Raw genomic sequence first — 19,085 nt, 5'->3', positions numbered from 1 at the left:
AAGTTACGAAACTGCAAGAAAATAAACAAACAAAAACACCTTGCTTTAGCCTGATCAGCTAATTATTACCATTAGAGGCAGCTATAGCTGATGCTAAGTAAACACTGAGCTTACAATACTAACCCAGAATGGAACATTAACGTACCAACTATATGTTCTAATTATGTCGTAGCTGAACTTTAATTTCAGCTTAAATTGTTAACGAAAATCCATAAGAAAACTTTGCATACCAGAAGTAACTGGCGAAGCTAACTCTGTAGCTGCTGTTAGCTTCGATTTGTGTACGTTGAAGGTATGGCACGCCCATAATGAAACCCAGACAGGGGATTGGCTACAGTACTTTAAACTCCGCCCTATCATGCAGATCCGTGACCTTATGTTTGGCAAAGTAGGTGAACCGTGAATTACTTTTTTCTTTTTTTTTATTGTCTTTATTACATGAAATTAATTACAACCAAACAATTACTACATTATTGTCTCCACTAGGCCAAACTCCGTATATGTGTGTGTGTGTGTGTGTGTGTGTGTGTGTGTGTGTGTGTGTGTGTGTGTGTGTGTGTGTGTGTGTGTGTGTGTGTGTGTGTGTGTGTGTGTGTGTGTGTGTGCGCGCGTGCGTGCATGTGCGTGTGCGTGTGTGTGCGTGTGTGTGTGTGTCCGTCCGTCTGTAATCTCCGGCACCATTAACCCGGTCGATGCCAAATGTTGCACACACACTCCCTGGATTTAACGATGAACCTCTGCCCCAAAATTTCCAGAACGGCCTGTTATAGCGCCACCAGGAGGCCGACTTTTGAAAAACACATTTTTTTATATTACTCCTCCAGATTCTGTCCAAAAATCCTGCAAATCGTTAGACACTATCTCTTATAGTCATGTGTTCAAGACGGATCTGTCCGATATTTCATATTCCATCCTAATTGGCTAACATTGACTTTCAAAGTTTGCAGAATTGGCCCGTTTTGAACAAAAAGCCACAAATCATGAACGCAGCGTGCAATTTACGTGAAATCTTTCACAGACTTTCCTACTAGACTGAGGATTATATCCCACCCTTTTCAGATTGGCCTGTTATAGCGCCACCAACAGGTGGATTTTTGCAAAACACATTTTTGGAACAAAATGCCTCAATTCATCCAATTGCCAATTTGCCATCCAAGGCGTAAGAAGAAATGGTACCCTTTTCACATTGGTTTATTATAGTGCCACCAGGAGGTCACAACCTGACCTGCCCTGATGGAGACCTGTGCCCCGAGGGGCACTTTATCTAGTTGTTACTGTCATTGATTGATTGATTGATTGATTGATTGATTGATTGATTGATTGAAGTATTTATTAACAGTATGCAGAATAGGTACATTTCAAGCACAATTCAATACAAAAACCGTTAACTGTGGACGACACAATAAAGCATTACACAACATATATTTGTGTAGGACAGGTACATTTCATTAATACAGTTTTACACTGGCCAGGTTTAAAGGAGTGGATCATGCAATTTTGGGCAAGATTCTTAGTAAACCTAGCCTCAAAAATAATTGGAAAGAGACAGCAACAATGAGGCTGTTTCTACAAGGAGGTACTTCGTAAAAAAGCTATCAAGATAGCAAACGACCCCTCTCATCCACTCTGCAGGGAGTTCGAACTACTTCCCTCTGGTAGACGGTACAAAGTACCAAGAGCTAACCGTAACATTTTTAAAAATTCTTTCATACCAAATGCCATTAAGGCACTAAATGATACCATGTCTCGCTAGATTTGTTTGTTTTCCAATGTATCTGCCACTGTTGTCCTGCACTTTTTTGCCATGAGAAAATAATTGTGTTAAGTGTTGTTGCTGTTGTTGTAACCGTTTGTTTTTTAGTGTTTGAGACCGAAGACGAATTTCCACACGTGGACAATAAATTAAACTAACTAACTAACTAACTAACATTTCAGCTTAGGCCTATTGAATAATAAAGTGTAAAACATATGCATAGATACAATTTTGAAAGACAGGATAAGTCTCCAGAGGAAATTCAGACCGTCATAGCAGTCTCCAAATGAATTAATTAATTGTGACCGCAGGTCGCAGTTAACTCTGAAACGGGCCTGCCCCAAAGTTATTAGTGCAGCCGCGCCCGTTAGCCGGCAAAAACTAGAGTTCTCAACAGGCCCGAAAATGAAGGCAGACAGACGGCCCTACCTGGGCCGTCATCAAACCCTGACTGTACACTTTACACTGCCCCCGCTGCTCTTTCTTTCTTTTTTTTGCATAACATAAAATTCAACTTTTTCAATTTCTTTTGTGTTTTTGGGGCTCCCATATGTGTTTTCTATCCCCACAAATAACCAATTTTGAACAATCAGGCTTTCATATCATATATGCTTTAATGGAAATTGCTCTCAGGAACAGGTCTCATCGTGATGTCATCAATGTCACCCTACTTTGTATAATTCCTCCTCTTCTTTAGTCTTCAGTTCCAAATTGGCATTTCCACTTTGTTTACAATGTCCACCATTGTTGATTTTCCAAGCTGGCATGGAATGGAAACAAGCCTGGTTTTATCTAGCATCAGTATTATAATGACTCAAATATTAAATAATCTGCATATCAGTACCGTCCCCCACCACCTCAGGACATTGTGGTACTGCAGCTAAAACTGCTTTCAAAGTCCAGAAATAAATGACAAGGCCTGGTTATATCAGAGTGGTGATTGAGGCTCAAACCATTAGAAATAACTTTGAGGGACATAGACAATATGATATTAAATATTAAAAGCCGTTTTAAAATGCATGTTATTTGCGCTTTAAGTAAAAGTATGCATAAAAATGCATACAAATCTTTTGAAAATAGCAGATCTACAACCTTGTCACATATTGTGAACTTGTAGGCCTATATGTATTGTAAGCGTAAGTTTTGTAATAATAATCAAAATCTTCAAAGTAACTAAGGTTTTCAAATAATTGTAGTGGAGTAAAAGTACAATATGTGCCTCTGTGATGTATTGGAGTAGAAGTAAAAGTAGGCTACTGCAAATTGGAAATACTCCAGTAATTTAAAAACAATACCTCATTGTACTTATGCTGTATTTCCTTTGGGATCAATAATGGTATAATCAATGTCGGTCTATCTAGTCTAGTAGTCTTGCATTGTGTCACGCACAGCCTAGGACCAGCCCCATCATTGGTTTACTCTAGGCCCTCACATAGGCCAATGAGACTCAAGGCTGTAAAGATTCTGATTGGCTAGGATTTGTACAACCTTTCCCATATTGGTTGCTTACTGTAATAAAAACCATTCACCTGGCTAGTTACCATTGAGGGGTCTACCACCGAAGACAGCAAAGATGGTAAGTGGAATGATATGGGAACTGTGTGCTAAAGGATCATACTTACTTACTTACTTACTTACAGTTTACTGTGACAGGCTCAATTGTAAAACAGATTACAGCCGAGGTTCTTAGATCAAAGTCCTTTATAGCAACATAATGCTTTCCTAGTTGTGACTGTACCATAGTTAGCACCACAATAGCCATGTGGATATGAACAGACAAGATTTATCATGATGGAGTCTTGTGTCTGTCTGTGTTTGGTGTTTGGAGATGGCTGATTTATCCATGCATAACAGGTGTGTAGTAGTCACACCCAAGCTCTCAGTCTAATTAATTTGACTCAAGTTTAGGGTTAATGGGTTTGTGTAAAATGTTTGTTACATAATAAAGGATAGGAAGACAATTGCTATTGAATATGGCAATAGATTGTCCACTGGCAGGTTTTATTCTTTTAGGTAATGGTGAACTTCCTCTGATTTTGAAAAAATAAGAACATGTATCTTCTTTGACAGATTAGATGATAATTGTATTAATGGTGATGATTTGAAGTGATTTGTACACTCTCAGAGTTGACTGAAATCTTGGGATTGGATTGTATAGTATGCCGAACACACAATGTTGTACGCAGGAACATTCAAGAACCCTTCAACCATTGATCTCCCTGGATGTTATTTCAGTACTGAATACTGATTGTAACCGATTATTAATCTTAAGAGAATCGTCCAAGTTGCTTCAGCGCCCATTTTAGTTCAGGGTCCGCGCCAGAGACTCACCGGATTGAGGTGTGCTGAAATATCCCTTTAATATAGAAATCGAAAACGCTGAAGTTGACTAGTAGTTTAACTAGGCCTACCTATTATGTAAAAATAATAGTTGTACATTAAACTGTGTACATTGGTGACTATAACTATAATCTACAGTAGCTGATATTGAGGCCTACTAGTCAACTAGTACCAACAAGGTTGACTAGTGGATTTACTAGTCGACTAGTTGCTTAAAGCCCTAGTCCACACCAAGAAAGCACTACATGACTATCATTCACCGTACTGTCTGTCTACATCCACTTGAGTTGGAATGATTCTGAAAACAATTATGATATTGTGGACAGCCCATTATTGTGAGAACAAATTTTCCTAGTTGCTTGTATTCTATTCCATCCATTGCATTATATCCTTATTCCAAATTCTAATCTGGATACATTATTTTATTTATTTATTTAACCTTTATTTAACCAGTAAAATCACATTGAGACCACAGTCTCTTTTACAAGTGTGCACTGGCCAAGAGAAGAGGCAAATAAATGTTACACAGCTCTGCCAGTGACAACAAATACAGGACATGACATTTGGTATTACGGATATGACATCCGTAATACCAAAAGAGTGTGCCAGAGGCAAACCTCTTAAAAGTCACTAGGGGGATCGAGGAAGCCAATTTTAATCTGGTCTGTAGATTAATCTGGTTTTTAGATTATGGAAGTATACTACTCATGCCACCTCTTTTCTGGCTCAAATGGAACATTGTCCTCAAATGGAACATTGTCCTCCAGTGCAAGGCTCTATACCGGCATTATGGTCAATGATAAACCAAGTATTGATGTGAAATAGGAGCAGACTGGTTTGTAGGTCTGGGTGTGGTGATGGAAGGGACGATATTGTTAAATTCTAGCTGCAACTGTCAGGCGATGCCAGGGACACCAATCACCTGATCGAGTGTGATATAGCCAATCCAATAGTTCTAGTAGAGTAGTCAATGTGGTTGTAATTTGTTTAAAATTGTACATTTATAATGGACATACACAAAGCATAATTTTACTATGACCTCCTTTTTTCCCCTCCTTGCCCTGTTGACGTTTGTACTGTCTTTGGCGCCTGGATTTCCCCCACAGGCTTAATCATGGCAACTATAATACTGATGATGATGATTACTGCATATGTACTTTGATTATGTATATTTACAGTAGATAACGATGATTACCAAGCTTGGCATTAGAGTATATTGCACTCTGGTTCCAGGGGAGAACAGAGCATGCATGTGTGCTGTGCTCACATAACCACTTCTCTATTTTATTTCCATGGTCCACAGATTGATCAGTTCCTATTCTGTGTTGGGGAAGTGGCCTAGTTTAGACCCCTGGGGCACTCCGGTCAACAGAAGTATAGGGTTTAAGGTTAACCACAAAGCCTCCCTTTTCCCCTATACACCACATCATTTTGCCAATCTTCAAGTTCACAATATGTGCTGTGTTGTGAGTTTGCAGATCTGATATTTGTGTCGAATGATGTACATGGCCAGAATAGGAGAGCTAGGGCGTGGCACATGACACGTATTGTCTTACAGTCTGTCGTGGCAGAATATGCAGACTGACGGATACTTTTATTATTTTACTATCTACACGTGATGAACTGCGCCTCTGTGACCAAACATCTCTCCTTCCCGTTTCATGGTTTTTATAGCCCCATTTAATACACTGTCTAGGCCGTCTACCCTGGTTGATCATCAACACGGCTAGATGATAACGAACCTATTCAACGTACCACTATGCTGTCACCATTGTTTCAACACATGCCTAACCCCTCCCATGACCAACTACATGGCAGTAGTTATTTTATGTGTGTGTGTGTGTGTGTAAATGTAGTTTCTGTATAAATTCCCACCCTCTTATAACTAGTATTGAATAAGTATAGACTGGGTTTAATGTGGGTAAACTCATTTGGTTGGGGCCCGGGCCCCATGGACCACCAAGGGCCCTGGGCCACCTATTCAGTTTCTTTAGTACCTTTTTTTTTTTTTTTTTTTTTTTTTTTATTGTGCACTTATCTGTAAACTGTAGGTTTGCGCCTTCATCTTTTCACAGAAGTAGCTTTTGTATATTGGAGTCCTATAGTTTATAACCCTATGATCCACTCAGACCTTTTTAGTAGACCTAATTTACCAAAGTCCAAGAGTGTCAAAGTGTCAGAAATGTAGATTTCCATATACTTCATTGAGGTGATATACATATAGGTCGATTGTGCCTATAAAATCAGTATGCATAGTTCTTAAACGTTGTTATAATTCAAAATTATGTATACATTAACAAACACTTTCAAGATTTTTCTAAAATGGCAGCCAAGGCAAAAATCTAAAATGACAGATGCTTTCCCAGTTTTGATGGAATCACAGGCCTCCTGTGTAATTTAAATTCATGAAGAGTGTATTGGTTGGTTTAATTGTCCATCCATGTTTTATGCTTCAGAGTTCTGTTTCTTTTTTTCATTAACAGAAAGTCACTAACATGACATTCAAGGAGGGGCAGGAATTTAAGATCCGAGTGAAGCCCAAGGATGACTCCGACGGGTAAGTATTCTCAATTTCTCCAATGTAAAAGTAAACTCCTCGTATAAAATCACTATTTAATCCAAGATAATTTAAATTTGGTATAAAGCGAACCTTTTTCTGTTTCTCTTCATGCCTTTACCACTAGTTTTGCCATCAACATCGGTCATGATGAGGACAACATCGCACTGCACTTCAACCCCCGTTTTTCAGAGCACGCCATTATCTGCAATTCTACATCTGGTGGCTGCTGGATGGATGAGCAGAAGGACGACAACCTCCCTTTTACATGTGGAGAGGAGTCCAAGGTGAGTCTGTACTGTTGGTCCCATAATATTGATACAATGATTTATGTTGCATAACTTGAGCTTCATCATAAACCTAAAACGGCAGACATTAGCAATATTATATACCTGTGCTTTGCTATGGCATTTTTAGGACCTTGTCCTCTGCCCCGTACTGTCCACATATTACACTGATGACGATGCCATCTATCATAACTATAATGGAGGATATGAGGGGTTTTATTGGCTCATAAAATGTCATCGGTAGCTGACAGAGATTGCTTCTCCCAAATGACAGTCTAGCTCTGCTTGGTGTCAAAGTGAAAGTGTTGCAAATTATTCCCTCGATTGACACTTGACTCGATGCATATTTATATTTTATGTTGGACCCTCCCAACTAAACTTTGAACATAATGACTAAAAGTAGGTATTTTTATGGCATCGAAGCCCAAACGGTGTCTGTTTCTACTGTAGACTCCAGTATCTGTCCTCTGCAACCAATCACAGCACACACCGATTTTGAGTGTATGGTGTAATAAAACAAAACTGCACCACTTCTTGAACGGGCTTCACAACCAGGTATTGCAGGGTGAAGTGAAATTTGTGAAAAGCATGACACATTTTAGACAGTACATGGGAGGGGGGGAATTATTCTTTAGATGCACAAATTGTTCTTTTAATATGAAGCACTTTTGTAGGTGAAGTATTCATAAAGATGGCTAATTCCATTTAGACAAAGGAGATGGGCCGCCCGTCACCACAGTAGTCGGCCATTTTGGGCACTATTCCATCCCAGATTTGACCTGTGTGGCTTCACCACTGAACATTGCATTGTGTGCAGCACCAATTGTACATAATTGCCAAATATTGGACATGAGAGGGAGGCCAGACCCTTACTATATAGACCATTATTAAATATTTCTCCTTCCTCTCTGTCCCCGCCCACAGTTCTACATCAACTTCACCTCGGACACGTTCTACATCAAACTTCCTGACGACAGCATGATGCACTTCCCCAATCGCCTTGGCGACGTCAAGTACAAATACTTCATGGTCACCGGTGGTGCTAGGATCGTCGGCATCAAGATAAAGTAGAAGGTCACCTCTTCCCGACTCGCGCACTCGAGAAAGAGACCCGACTGTGAAATCTGTGTCAAATATTCCATCTTTAACAGCACTCTGAGGTCAACGTTCCATTGTTTTTTTTCTTTCTGAAAACTAGTTAATGATAACATAATTCATAAAGATGTAGACGGCCAATACATGTAGTGAGAGGAAATGGCCTCAAGAGGACACCAAACCAAGGCTAACCTCAATGCATTTAACTAATGTCTTCTCTTTAAAATACGAATAAATAAAAAAACACTGTGAAACGAGTCACATTTTGTTTATTGCTCAATTTTTCTGCTAATGTCCAGTTTGTGCTTTGCAATATTTTGATTGGTTGCATCATTGATGTCGCTCTTATAGAAAAGCCTCTGTGTACACACACACACACACACACACACACTCCTGAGTCCTATTCACGTTCCAGCTACAGACCACAACATGATTCAGATATGATGTATGTCTATTCATTAGACTGGAGGGCTTGTCTTAATTCGTTCACTACAATGACTTTCTACTCGTACAAGCTCCCCCATGCATTGGCATGGTCTATAAGTTTAAACCCAAGTTAAACTGGTTGCAGAAGAGTTGTTAATGGAGGAAAAAGTAATTGCTCCTTTTGTCTGTGAACAGTCCTGGCTGAAACTTTAATACATTCAATTAGACTAGATTCAGGCTAGAATGAGTTGAAGGGGAAAACGTATTCATCTTAATGGGAATGATTTATGGCTGTGGTGGTTGAGATGAAGAACATTCCTGGAGGCACAATTTGCAGATGGACTCAAAGAGAGACGTGGCTGAGGAATGTAGCACGATGGGAACACATTCCCCGGAAGGAGATGAAATGCATGAGTGTCGGTGGTGTGTGTGTGTGTGCTATTTCTCTCCGTCTTTGTGGCACACTTGTTCAGGGTTACACTGAGAGGTCAAATGAGGTTCTGAATAATGGATTGCGTTCTCTTCACCACCTATTGGAATGGCAGAGTGCCCCATTTCATAGTCAAATCATTTCAGTCCACGTTCAAATACCCAATGGTCAGATCTCCAGGTTTGTCAGGTTTTCACTCAAATTGTAGTAGGGTTAATTAAGCTAGTGACTTTGTTGTGAACAGTATTGTAATATTTTGACACCTTTAGTGTTACATTTTGTTTTCGTTAAACAGTCAAACCATATACACCATTCTTTCATTGTAATTCAGCCTAGTCATTCACATTATTACAAATTGACACCACCATTGCATCCAAGACACCATATTATCCTACGGCGCATACATCAGAAACGGAATAGGATGTTGCTTTTAATGATGCATCGTAAGCAATGTCACGAAGAATGTCAATTTATGAGGACATTTAGATGTGATCTGAAGTGATCAGGTCTTTACTCTTTAACAAGTCGCAAACTGATACACGGAGCACCTTTTTTCAAATACTCAAAACCCAACATTTTGGACACAAAGTCTGAAGAGAACTGTCTCTGAAGGCACACATTCAAGAAAAAAAGGTAAATGTGTGTGGATGGGGGGGTGATGTTCACCTTTGCCAAGTTACAGTATGCATATCTTACCCTGACACACTTGTATGTTAAAATAGAGAGACAGAATGATAGAAATAATTTGTGTACACTGTACAGGTGGTTTGTTTTGTACAAACAACCATACCCATAAATGAAATTATCACCTTCAACATTGTCAACATTTCCATTAGTGTATAAACTCAATATCCAATCAGAATTGGCCATATGCACTCTACTCTACACTACAGCAGTGTTTTTCAACTCTGTGTCCAGGGACCACCCTAGGGGTCCAAATGGAACTTATGGCTCTGTAACTCTGAAAGTGTACTAATGGAACCTTATACGTTTGGTTCCATTTGTACACTCAGTTAAACACTGAGAATCTTAAAGTGTAGATTTTGGTCCCAGAGATGTGGGTCCTTTAGGCCTGATGTCGACATTAAAAAAAAGTCTTCTGAAAGAATATATACCGTATTCAAAGATTTGTGCCGCATTTTCACGATTTTTCAAAAATAGCAGCCCTACAAGCTCGTAGCGCGCCACTCGGTGGCGCGCTATGAGCTTGTAGATCTGCTATTTTTCAATAGCTAAAGTATAACATAATGCTTAGTTAAAACACCAAAAGGGGTTCCCGCCCAGAATGGGTTTTAATTGGCTGCATGCATATTAAACTGGCGGTCGTAGAAACATGTTGAAAAACCATTGCACTACAGGTCTTGCATTGGCGTCGTTACAGCTGACCCTGGGTCAGCTCGCTCTACAGGTCTTGCATTGGCGTCGTTACAGCTGACCCTGGGTCAGCTCTGCTCTACAGGTCTTGCATTGGCGTCGTTACAGCTGACCCTGGGTCAGCTCTGCTCGACGCCGTGGAGTGACATTTCTGAGCGAGATAGTCTTTGTAGTTCCGCGTCAGCAAAGTGTACAGCAGTGGGTTTATACAGCTGTTGCCGTAAGTCAGACACGTGACAAAGAAATTCACGTAATTCTGCGTGGCCGGAGACAGTGCCCTGAGGGACTCCGGAGAGAACAACCTCACCATTTGCCACCCCCAGAAGGGCAGAAAACAGGCCCAATAGGCCACGACGATGCTGAAGATCATCGACACCACCCTCTGCTTGAGGCCCTTTCTCCGAGCAGAGCGGCTGCTGCTGCTGCCCACCAGGCTGGCCTGAGCGGCCCAGTAGTGCTTGGCCAGCCCCGCATACAGTCCGACGATCACCAGCCCCGGGACCAGAACGCTGGTGAGAAACAGGACGGTGATGTAGGCCTTGTAGGCCTCGTGGGTCCACGTCGGGAAGCAGATCCTCTTCACCAGGCCGGTGGCGGCGTTGGGCTTGCCCTCCCGCAGGCGGATCATCACCATCATGGGCAGCGTCAGGACGAACGCCGCGGCCCAGATGACCGCCGCCGCCACCCGCCGCTGGCGGGCCGAGGAGCGCCGGGCGGCGAAGGGCCGGGCCACGGCGCGGTAGCGCTCCAGGCTCATGGCGACCAGCACGAAGGCGCTGGCGTGCATAGTGAGCAGGTCGAGGCTGAGGAGGACGCGGCAGCCGGCGTCGCCGAAGAGCCAGTCGTGGGCGAAGTAGGTGCAGACCACGAAGGGGATGGTGGAGAGGTAGAGCAGGTCGGCCAGCGCCAGGTTGAGGATGTACACGTACATGGAGCCCGTGCGGTGCAGCGCGGCCGAGCGCGTGATGGCGAGCGTGTACACGTTGCCCGCCACCCCTAGGGCACACATGGTGAGCAGAGTGGCGCCCAGGACGGACGTCACCCACATGCCATTTCCCCCTCCTCCTCCTCCTCCTCCTCCACTCTCCCCAGACCCACTTCCTCCACTAACGCCGCGTTGTGGGGTGATAGTGACATTAGGCGTGCAGTTCATGATAAGTCAGCCGCTCACTGGAAACGCAGTATCCCAGAAATAAGAGGATAGACTACGTGTTTCCCTTTTTTTTTTTTCTCTTTAAATATTTGAATAAATTATAGGTATTCTCATATTCTCTCAGTGTATACCTATAAGGGCTGGATCCCATATGGGATCGGAAAGGGGTTTCGAGTCTGTATACTTTCCATACTGTACGATAATGGATAAATAGCGGGTTTTCAGCTCTGACACACGATTAACCAGCATGAGCTGTCAGCCGAAAGCAACAGAACAAAAAAGAAAATCATAAAGCCATACAATCCTTTAAGACATTTGTCACGCTCTTTAACATTCTACGGTTAAATGCACAAGACATAATGGTTGCAGGCCGTGTGTGTGTGTGAGAGGTGTATGATCTCAGCGAGACACTGACCCATGGTAATACACAGAGAGGCTGCAATGTGACCACTGACATGCCTGACAGGTTGCTGTCATCTCTCACTTCTTGGAGAGCATGTGTAAATAAACCGTAATCCTGTATGGAATTAAAATGCTAAAAAAAAAGCTTAAAAAAATGAGAAAGCAGGGCTTCATTCTCTGGATGGACCGAAAATGGATTATGGCTCAAGGTTGAAATCACATGCCTGTTTATACACGGTCTCCTGTAAATGTCCTGACTAGATCTCCTGGATGTCCTTATTCATCTGGATCTGCTGTATCTCCCCCGTATCCAGTCAAAATCCCAATAATTACGCAGTTGTGCAAGTTGCTCTGTCGTAGGCGTTCCTGTGCAGCTCTTCTGTGCCTCAACAGGTGGATGCTGATAGCAGGTTAATGGATTCTTCAGCGCCCAGCTTGTCCGTCTGTTTTGATAGACAACAGACACAACTGTTGTTTGTTGGAATCCCTACACTGTACAAGTCTCTCTCTCTCTCTCTGTCTCTGTCTCTCTCTCTCTCTCTCTCTCGCTCTCTCATTCCAACCCTAGTCTGTCCTCCGTCTTTCTCACCAGAGTGAAAACCTAGCAGGGGTCTATAGATTTACGAGGTAATCACTTCGCCCCCCCCCCCCCCCCTGCTTCTGTGCACTAGGAGGTACATAGTAAAAATCTCCCACGTCGTCTCAGTGAGTGTGAAAATGGACCTAAATTGTCAGATTTGACACGCTCAAGTTAAACGCTGAGGATTGTACAGTCTTTTTAGACACCCACTGACTGCTGGCATACAGTTACTGTAGGCGAAGTGTGCACATACAGTACACAGAAAAAATATGCACATAATATATAGGCCTGCATGTACAGTAAAGCATCAACTATAGTAACTACCACACTGAATCCAGGCGCGCACACACACACACACGCACACAGTACAGTACACCATGCATACAGTGCATACATGTGTAACAACAAGCTGCAGACGGTGGTGTAAGTAACTAAGTAAATGTACTCAAGTACTGTACTTGTACTGTGCATTTCCAATTTTCAATACTTTTTAAATGTTCTACTTCTCAGAGGCGAACACTGTACTTTTACGTCACCACTATCATGTGAAAACTATCACTTTAGTTACTATTACTATGAAGACAAAACATGCATTAGCCACTTCAGTCCTATAAACTATTTTGATGCCAATATGTTTGTACAGCTGTAGCCTTAAATAACCTTAAACCATTTTGGGCGGGAACCCCTTTTGGTGTGCATTATGTTATGCTTTAGCTATTGAAAAATAGCAGATCTGGTGACGCGCTACGAGCTTGTAGGTCTGCTATATTTGAAAAATCGACTGTCAGGATGTAGAAGACATTTTTAGAATTGGCCTCAGGTCTAAATAACCTTAACAGTTCTGTGTGTACAAATGGAACCAAATGAACCCGTAAGAGTATATTTTAGCCTTGCATAGCCAGCCTTCATCTGCCTTTGCAATGCATATTGCCACAGGCAGCAGTGATACAGTATTAGTATCGCTATACGCGTTCCATTTGTACACACTGAAGAGTTACGGGGGTCCTTGAAAATGAAACCACTGTCCTGTATTGTCATACAGTACATATTTCTGAAGAAAACCTGGAGACTTGACATTCAGTAATTTGGTCTCATGATCAAAATAGGAATATTGTAACTTAAGTGTAAAACAGAGAATCATTTGCCACGGATGAGACCAAATCTTTGCCACGGACATTTGTCCATGTACGGAAATATTGATGACCCCTGCGACAAAAAGAAATGAAAAGCCAAACATATCAGACGTATGCCAATGATGCCACGGTATAGTTTTATTTGAAATGCCGGTATCAGCCATGTCAGTCAACCACTGCTTAATATAAAATATCTTAGAAATATTGCAATGTGATATGTTATGGTACAAAAATGTTGGATTTTCTTCATTAACATAAAGTCAAAAAAAATGTTTCTGCTTTTTTTACTACACAACTGTGTAGTATCTGTGAATGGTAAAACAAATGTGGAAAGGCTATTGCTGAATTTGAAAGATGGCACAAGGAGGTGCTGTTAGACTATCAAACTGAACAACCAATTTGTCAATTTGAAGCTATGATTCCCTGCTTTCATATGTCATGAGAAAAACGAAAATTAAAAAAAGTCCAATGGCAGTCCCTAAGTCAAATTTGGTCACAGATTTACATAGTAGTGTTTGAAAATCACCACATTATAAACTCCATTATGAATATGTCACAATATTAGGGAAAACAAAAACAAAAGACAAAAAAACAACATGAGTCTTTCCATCTGCCCTTTAAAGAAACCACATACTGTAGGCCTACTGACTGAGATGCAATCTATTTAATGTAAGGCAGGCTGGTGAAGCATTTCATAATAATACATGTAGTGTTTTAGAAGCTAAAAACAAAAGAGAATAAAAATACCTTCAGGGCAACCACTTGAAATCCTTGGAGCTCTTGGAAAATCTTTGGTTTTGTGATTATTGTCATGATTCCAGATATAGTACTTTTTTTTCTAGTTAATTCGTATGACATAAAACAATACTAAAATAATCAAGTTAATAATATATGACAAGTAATTGATTATATGATTCACCAACTAGAACAGGACAGCACATATATATATTTTTTTAAGATTTGTTTTTGGCTTTTCTGCCTTTATTGATAGTATCTATCAAGTGAAGACTGACAGGAAAGAGGGAGAGAGAGAAGAAAGACACGCAGCAAAGGTCGTCTTGAACGGGACTCGAACGCGCAACGCGCTGTCAGACCATGTGGCATGCGCCTGGACCACTAGGCCACCGGGCGCCCCAGGACAGCACTTTATTTTGACTGAGTCTATTACAATCATTTTGGATAGACTCTCAATTACTGTCTTTTTCCCCCTTTTTCTTTAAGTAAAAACTTCCCTGGGCATTATATTTCGACTGAAAAGCACCTTGCAATTAGTTCTCATATAATATTTTAGTTCATGACACGTTTAATCTCTCTTTTGAGCTTCAGTAATAGCAGCCAAACTAGAAACCCACATTCTGTCACATGGTAACATTATGGTAACACTCACAAATATCCAGAAGAAGGGCTTGTGGTAAAATGGAATGGGACCTCTATTGTCAGAGAGGGGCTGGGTTACGAAGGAAGAGGTTCTACCTCGTCCATTAATGTCTGTGTTTGAAGAGAGCTTCCACTGGAAAACACAAACACAACACACAATTAGTCAAATTGTCTAAACTTAAGTTATTTAAGCCTTAAAGTGATATAAGGACAGCAGCCAATGTTATGTGGGTTTTTAAAAAATGAAGAAAACATGAATATATCTTACTGGTGAAGTCCTGAGGCGACATCTGAGCACTCATGACATCATTGAAGTGTCTCAGCCAATCCTGCTGTTCGCTCTCCGTCTCACAGGTAAACAAGAAGGAGCGGTCGGGTGTTACTATGGTGATGCCGTGTTGCCAGGCCCCATTGCAGTAGGTACCAGCAGGCAAACCAGGAGCAGCGCTGTATCCATGGTCCCTGTGGCCCAGAAATACCTCACCCTTGGCAAAGGCATCCTTCACAAAGGGGCATAGGTGAAGAGAAGTGAGAGAGGATTAAAACATAATTCATACTCCATCATGATAACGTGTGGAAGATTGCATCACGTTGATGTATTGTGAGCTTGTGGATCTGCTGCGTCCGGGGTGTGTTATATGGTCACACAGCGGCATTGTTCGCCACAAATAACTGATTTAAAAGATATATCACTCAGTAATAAAAATGATAAGCCAGCTTATATTTACGGTTGTTTTTCAAGACCGGCCAAGGTTCCTGGACCGCTGAGGCACGGCCCAAGCCTATCTTGGGTTGTTTTAAGGGAGATATTTATACATAACTCATGAGCGTTTTGTAGCATGTGTGTTTGTTGACTTTTCATTACTCTGATTGGTTTTTGTCCTGGATTGAAAGAAACAGAGGTTAAGGCCCCTGAATCAGGAACTACAGTTCAGGACTGAATAGCACTGACAGGACTGAATTCTGCCAGAGTTTGTTCCACTGTTTGTCCTCTTCTCTGTCTCACTCTCAGTGTTCAACTTGCTCTAAAGTAAGGTGATTTCGTCATCCAAACATTACATCATTAATCTAATTCAAACTGTTTTTTTAGTGAAGATGAAGTTGACTGGATTTAACCTGGGTCTCCTCCTGCACTCCTGTTGAAACAAAACTTGCAAAGTAACGTCACTTTACCTGGGTTACAAATGTTGACATGAAATAATAATCCTGTTTAGTTTCATTAGCGCAAATGTGACAAAATAGGGCAGCTTGTTGAGTTTGACGCGTCTGATTCATGAATGCACGTGCATACAACAATGTTGCATGGTAGATGTAAGCAAGTTGTAGGTGTCATGGCCGCCCCAATGCATTTCCAATGGAAGTCACATGGTTTGATACAACATTTTTGCCTACAAGCTGATGTATGTACATGTTGTATGTGTTTCGACTGCCCCCCTCCCCCTCATACAACACGTTTGTCTCTTCAAACCACGTGACTCCCATTGGAAATGAATTGCGAGCTTGCGACAGTCAACAAGTCTCATGCATCAGCTATACAACATTCTGTTGTGACAGTGTGAGTGAAGCCTATATATGGCTGCGATAAAGATGCCAAAGGAGTTGGCAGTGATGTCACCGTTGAGCTGCTGCAACACGGACGTAGCAGACTCAAAGTGGTTTATAAACATGACTCATAATACGAACAACAACCAGGGACAAATCTCACTCGGGTGTAACACCAATGACACAGAACCGTAAGATATGTACAACATACAGTACATTAACCCATTTTGGGCGGGAACCCCTTTTAAACATTGTTATAATTTAGCTATTGAAAAATAGCAGATCTGCAAGCTCATAGCGCGCCACCGAGTGGCGCGCTACGAGCTTGTAGGTCTGCTATTTTTTTTTAATTGTTAAAATGTGGCGCAAACCATTGAATATATATTTCAGAGCGAACATTTTTAACTAAAATATTTGCTTCTGGGGGGTCCCTCCCAGGAACTACATATTTTCAGATGGGGGTAATAGAGATAATTCTGGGGGTCCTTGACATGAAAAAGGTTGAGCACCACTGACATAGAAACATAGGTTTTTCAGAAGAATGTTAGGATTGTAATAGAAGCCTTTTCTTTAATCGACCTCAGTCCAAAATGAGTTAAAATCCCCCCAGTCAACCCAGCGATGGATTGTCCACTGTGTTACTTTGTCTGGCAAATAACACGAGAGGATCGGGTCCTGATCCAGCAGGCTCAAAGACTAGTTTCTATCCTCAGGCCATAAAACTTCCTAAATCAAACTTGTTGACCTCCCCACACGTTTTCACACCGTCGAGGAAGGTTTTTGAAGTGCCTGCGTTGTTGCTGTGAGTGTTAATTATTAATCTAATTCAAACAGTAGTTAGTGGAAGGTGAAGTGGGGTGAGGTAGGCCAGCCTAGACTCATAATACACTCATAATATACGTTTTATGAAAGACCACCACAGACTGAAAGGTTCTGACTTAATGCATATGATGTTGTGTGACACTAATTACATTATGGAACCCATTACAGTGGGTAGTGTAACGGTACACATATTCACATTGAACCGTTCCAATACAGGGCTTTCGGTTCGACATGCACTACGAACTGAAGGTTGTATATTATATACACTATTTTTAATCAACTTATCCGTGCTCAACCAGACCGGCTGAAAGACACCTATAAGTTCAACAGTAACAGTACCAGAAACCAACAGCCAAGGCAAGTTACAACATGCTGCCTGCCCATGACACACCGAAACACACTTCTCCAGTGAGACATGCTGAGAGCGAGGCATGCTACGATATAGGCTACAGATAAACAGAAGAGCAACAGGTCTGGTTTTCCCTGTGAATTATTAGGGTGATTGGCAAGAGAGTGCTGGATCAAACAACAAGGTAATGCTGCATCTAGAGCATTCACTTCTAGTCATTTTTACTAGTTGACTAGTTTCCTAGTTTATGTAAAAAAAAAATATATATATATTTGTACATTTAAAAACTGTGTACATTGGTGACTATAACTATAATCTATCTGTTCTTGAGGCCTACAAAATCGGGGAACAAAATAAAAAATAAACTTTTAGATTATTACTAGTCAACTAGTACCAGCAAGGTCGACTAGTGGATTTACTAGTCGACTAGTTGCTTAATGCCCGCCTGCATCTGATCCCTCTGATCTGCTACATGAGTGTTACATAGGTAACTTCAACCATCACCCCAGCAGGGGGCAGCAGTGGCTCATGAGGTAGAGTGGTAGAATCTCCCCTCCCCCGTGGGTTAGTGTCCTTGGAAACAAATCGATGAATGTAATGCACATTTTAAAGCGCTTTGGAGAAAGGCAACTATACAACTGCACCATTTACTATTATATGCACACACAGAGCAACACCCACACTCATCCCCATGTGATTTACGCAGCCATTCGACACGTGCTTCAAAGTAAATCCCCATGACAATTGCTACATTTGCCCCAGATATGACGAATTGTATTGCAAAAAGCAGGATTTACCCAACATGCTCAAGACAAAAGAGCCCTATAACTTTGTCCCCTGAATGAGCCCATCAAAAACAACAACAAAAACAGTTTGTTGGTTTATAACTACAATTAGTTTTTAACCCATTTAGGCCTGACTATATCAGTGGTTCTCAATATTTCATGTCAAGGACCCCAAAAATTGTATGTAATTGGCCTCCGACCCCCATCTGAAAATATGTTGACCCTCCAGAAGCAAAGATTTGAGTTAAAAACGTTCACTGTGAAAGAATATATTCAAAAATTTGGGCCACATTTTCACAATAAAAAAAAAAAATAGCAGACCTACTACAAGTAAGGTACAGATATACACAGTAGCCCTACTGTACATTAGAGCCATCTCAATGATGGACTGTTCATTCTGCACTGTCTGCTAAATGGAGGAGGATCACTGATCCAGGGTCAGGGCCAGATTCTATCCTCACTGTACTGTTGAGGAGAGTTATGAGAACGCGTGCATGCTTGTGCATGTGTCAATAGACTTGGAAATAACACGATTTGTTTTCCGATCATGTTGTGCTTGTTAAGCACTTTCTCATAAAAATGGGGAAAAAAAACAAAACAAAAAAAATCTCTGTAAGGAGTTCTTGCATCAGAAACAACAGTAAGATAATTTGGCTGTGTGTGTGTGTGTGTGTGTGTGT

At 41.3% G+C, this 19,085-nt stretch overlaps 4 protein-coding genes across 6 annotated transcripts in view; 1 reads left to right on the top strand and 3 right to left on the bottom strand.

Annotated features, from left to right (window-relative positions):
• gtpbp1l (GTP binding protein 1, like) overlaps positions 1-303 on the bottom strand; it is a 30,881-nt gene extending 30,578 nt beyond the window's left edge. For 2 of the 3 annotated variants that reach the window (XM_083764618.1, XM_083764620.1), the window contains exon 1: positions 231-303. The gene's annotated coding sequence lies outside the window, so the exon portion shown is untranslated. Of the gene's footprint in view, positions 1-145 lie in introns of all 3 variants that reach the window. The other variant, XM_083764619.1, reaches the window with a different exon arrangement.
• LOC310858489 (galectin-2-like) lies at positions 261-8,176 on the top strand. The gene is made up of 4 exons (XM_083764621.1): positions 261-388; positions 6,577-6,650; positions 6,778-6,937; positions 7,862-8,176. The coding sequence occupies exons 1-4, from the start codon at positions 359-361 to the stop codon at positions 8,006-8,008; spliced, it is 411 nt and encodes a 136-aa protein (XP_083620747.1). The 5' UTR covers positions 261-358; the 3' UTR covers positions 8,009-8,176.
• Positions 8,177-10,338: 2,162 nt separating this feature from the next.
• uts2r4 (urotensin-2 receptor 4) lies at positions 10,339-11,415 on the bottom strand (the record flags this gene model as incomplete). Its single annotated transcript, XM_083765481.1, has 1 exon — positions 10,339-11,415. One exon carries the CDS (start codon positions 11,413-11,415, stop codon positions 10,342-10,344), a length of 1,074 nt encoding a protein of 357 aa, XP_083621607.1. The 3' UTR covers positions 10,339-10,341.
• A 3,194-nt stretch (positions 11,416-14,609) lies between these two features.
• Positions 14,610-19,085, bottom strand: part of LOC310858821 (arf-GAP with dual PH domain-containing protein 1) — a 19,077-nt gene continuing 14,601 nt past the window's right edge. The window contains exons 10-11 of the mRNA XM_083765111.1: positions 15,176-15,407; positions 14,610-15,040 (exon numbers count right to left, since the gene is read on the bottom strand). Coding sequence (XP_083621237.1) covers positions 15,012-15,040; positions 15,176-15,407 — 261 coding nt within the window. The 3' untranslated portion in view covers positions 14,610-15,011. The remainder of the gene's footprint in view (positions 15,041-15,175; positions 15,408-19,085) is intronic.

The sequence above is a fragment of the Protomyctophum parallelum genome, assembly GCF_964188405.1.
Source record: "Protomyctophum parallelum genome assembly, chromosome: 5".
Taxonomy (NCBI): Eukaryota; Metazoa; Chordata; class Actinopteri; order Myctophiformes; family Myctophidae; genus Protomyctophum; species Protomyctophum parallelum.
The sequence above is the reverse complement of the archived record's forward strand: the minus strand, read 5'-3'. Positions and strand labels throughout refer to the sequence as shown.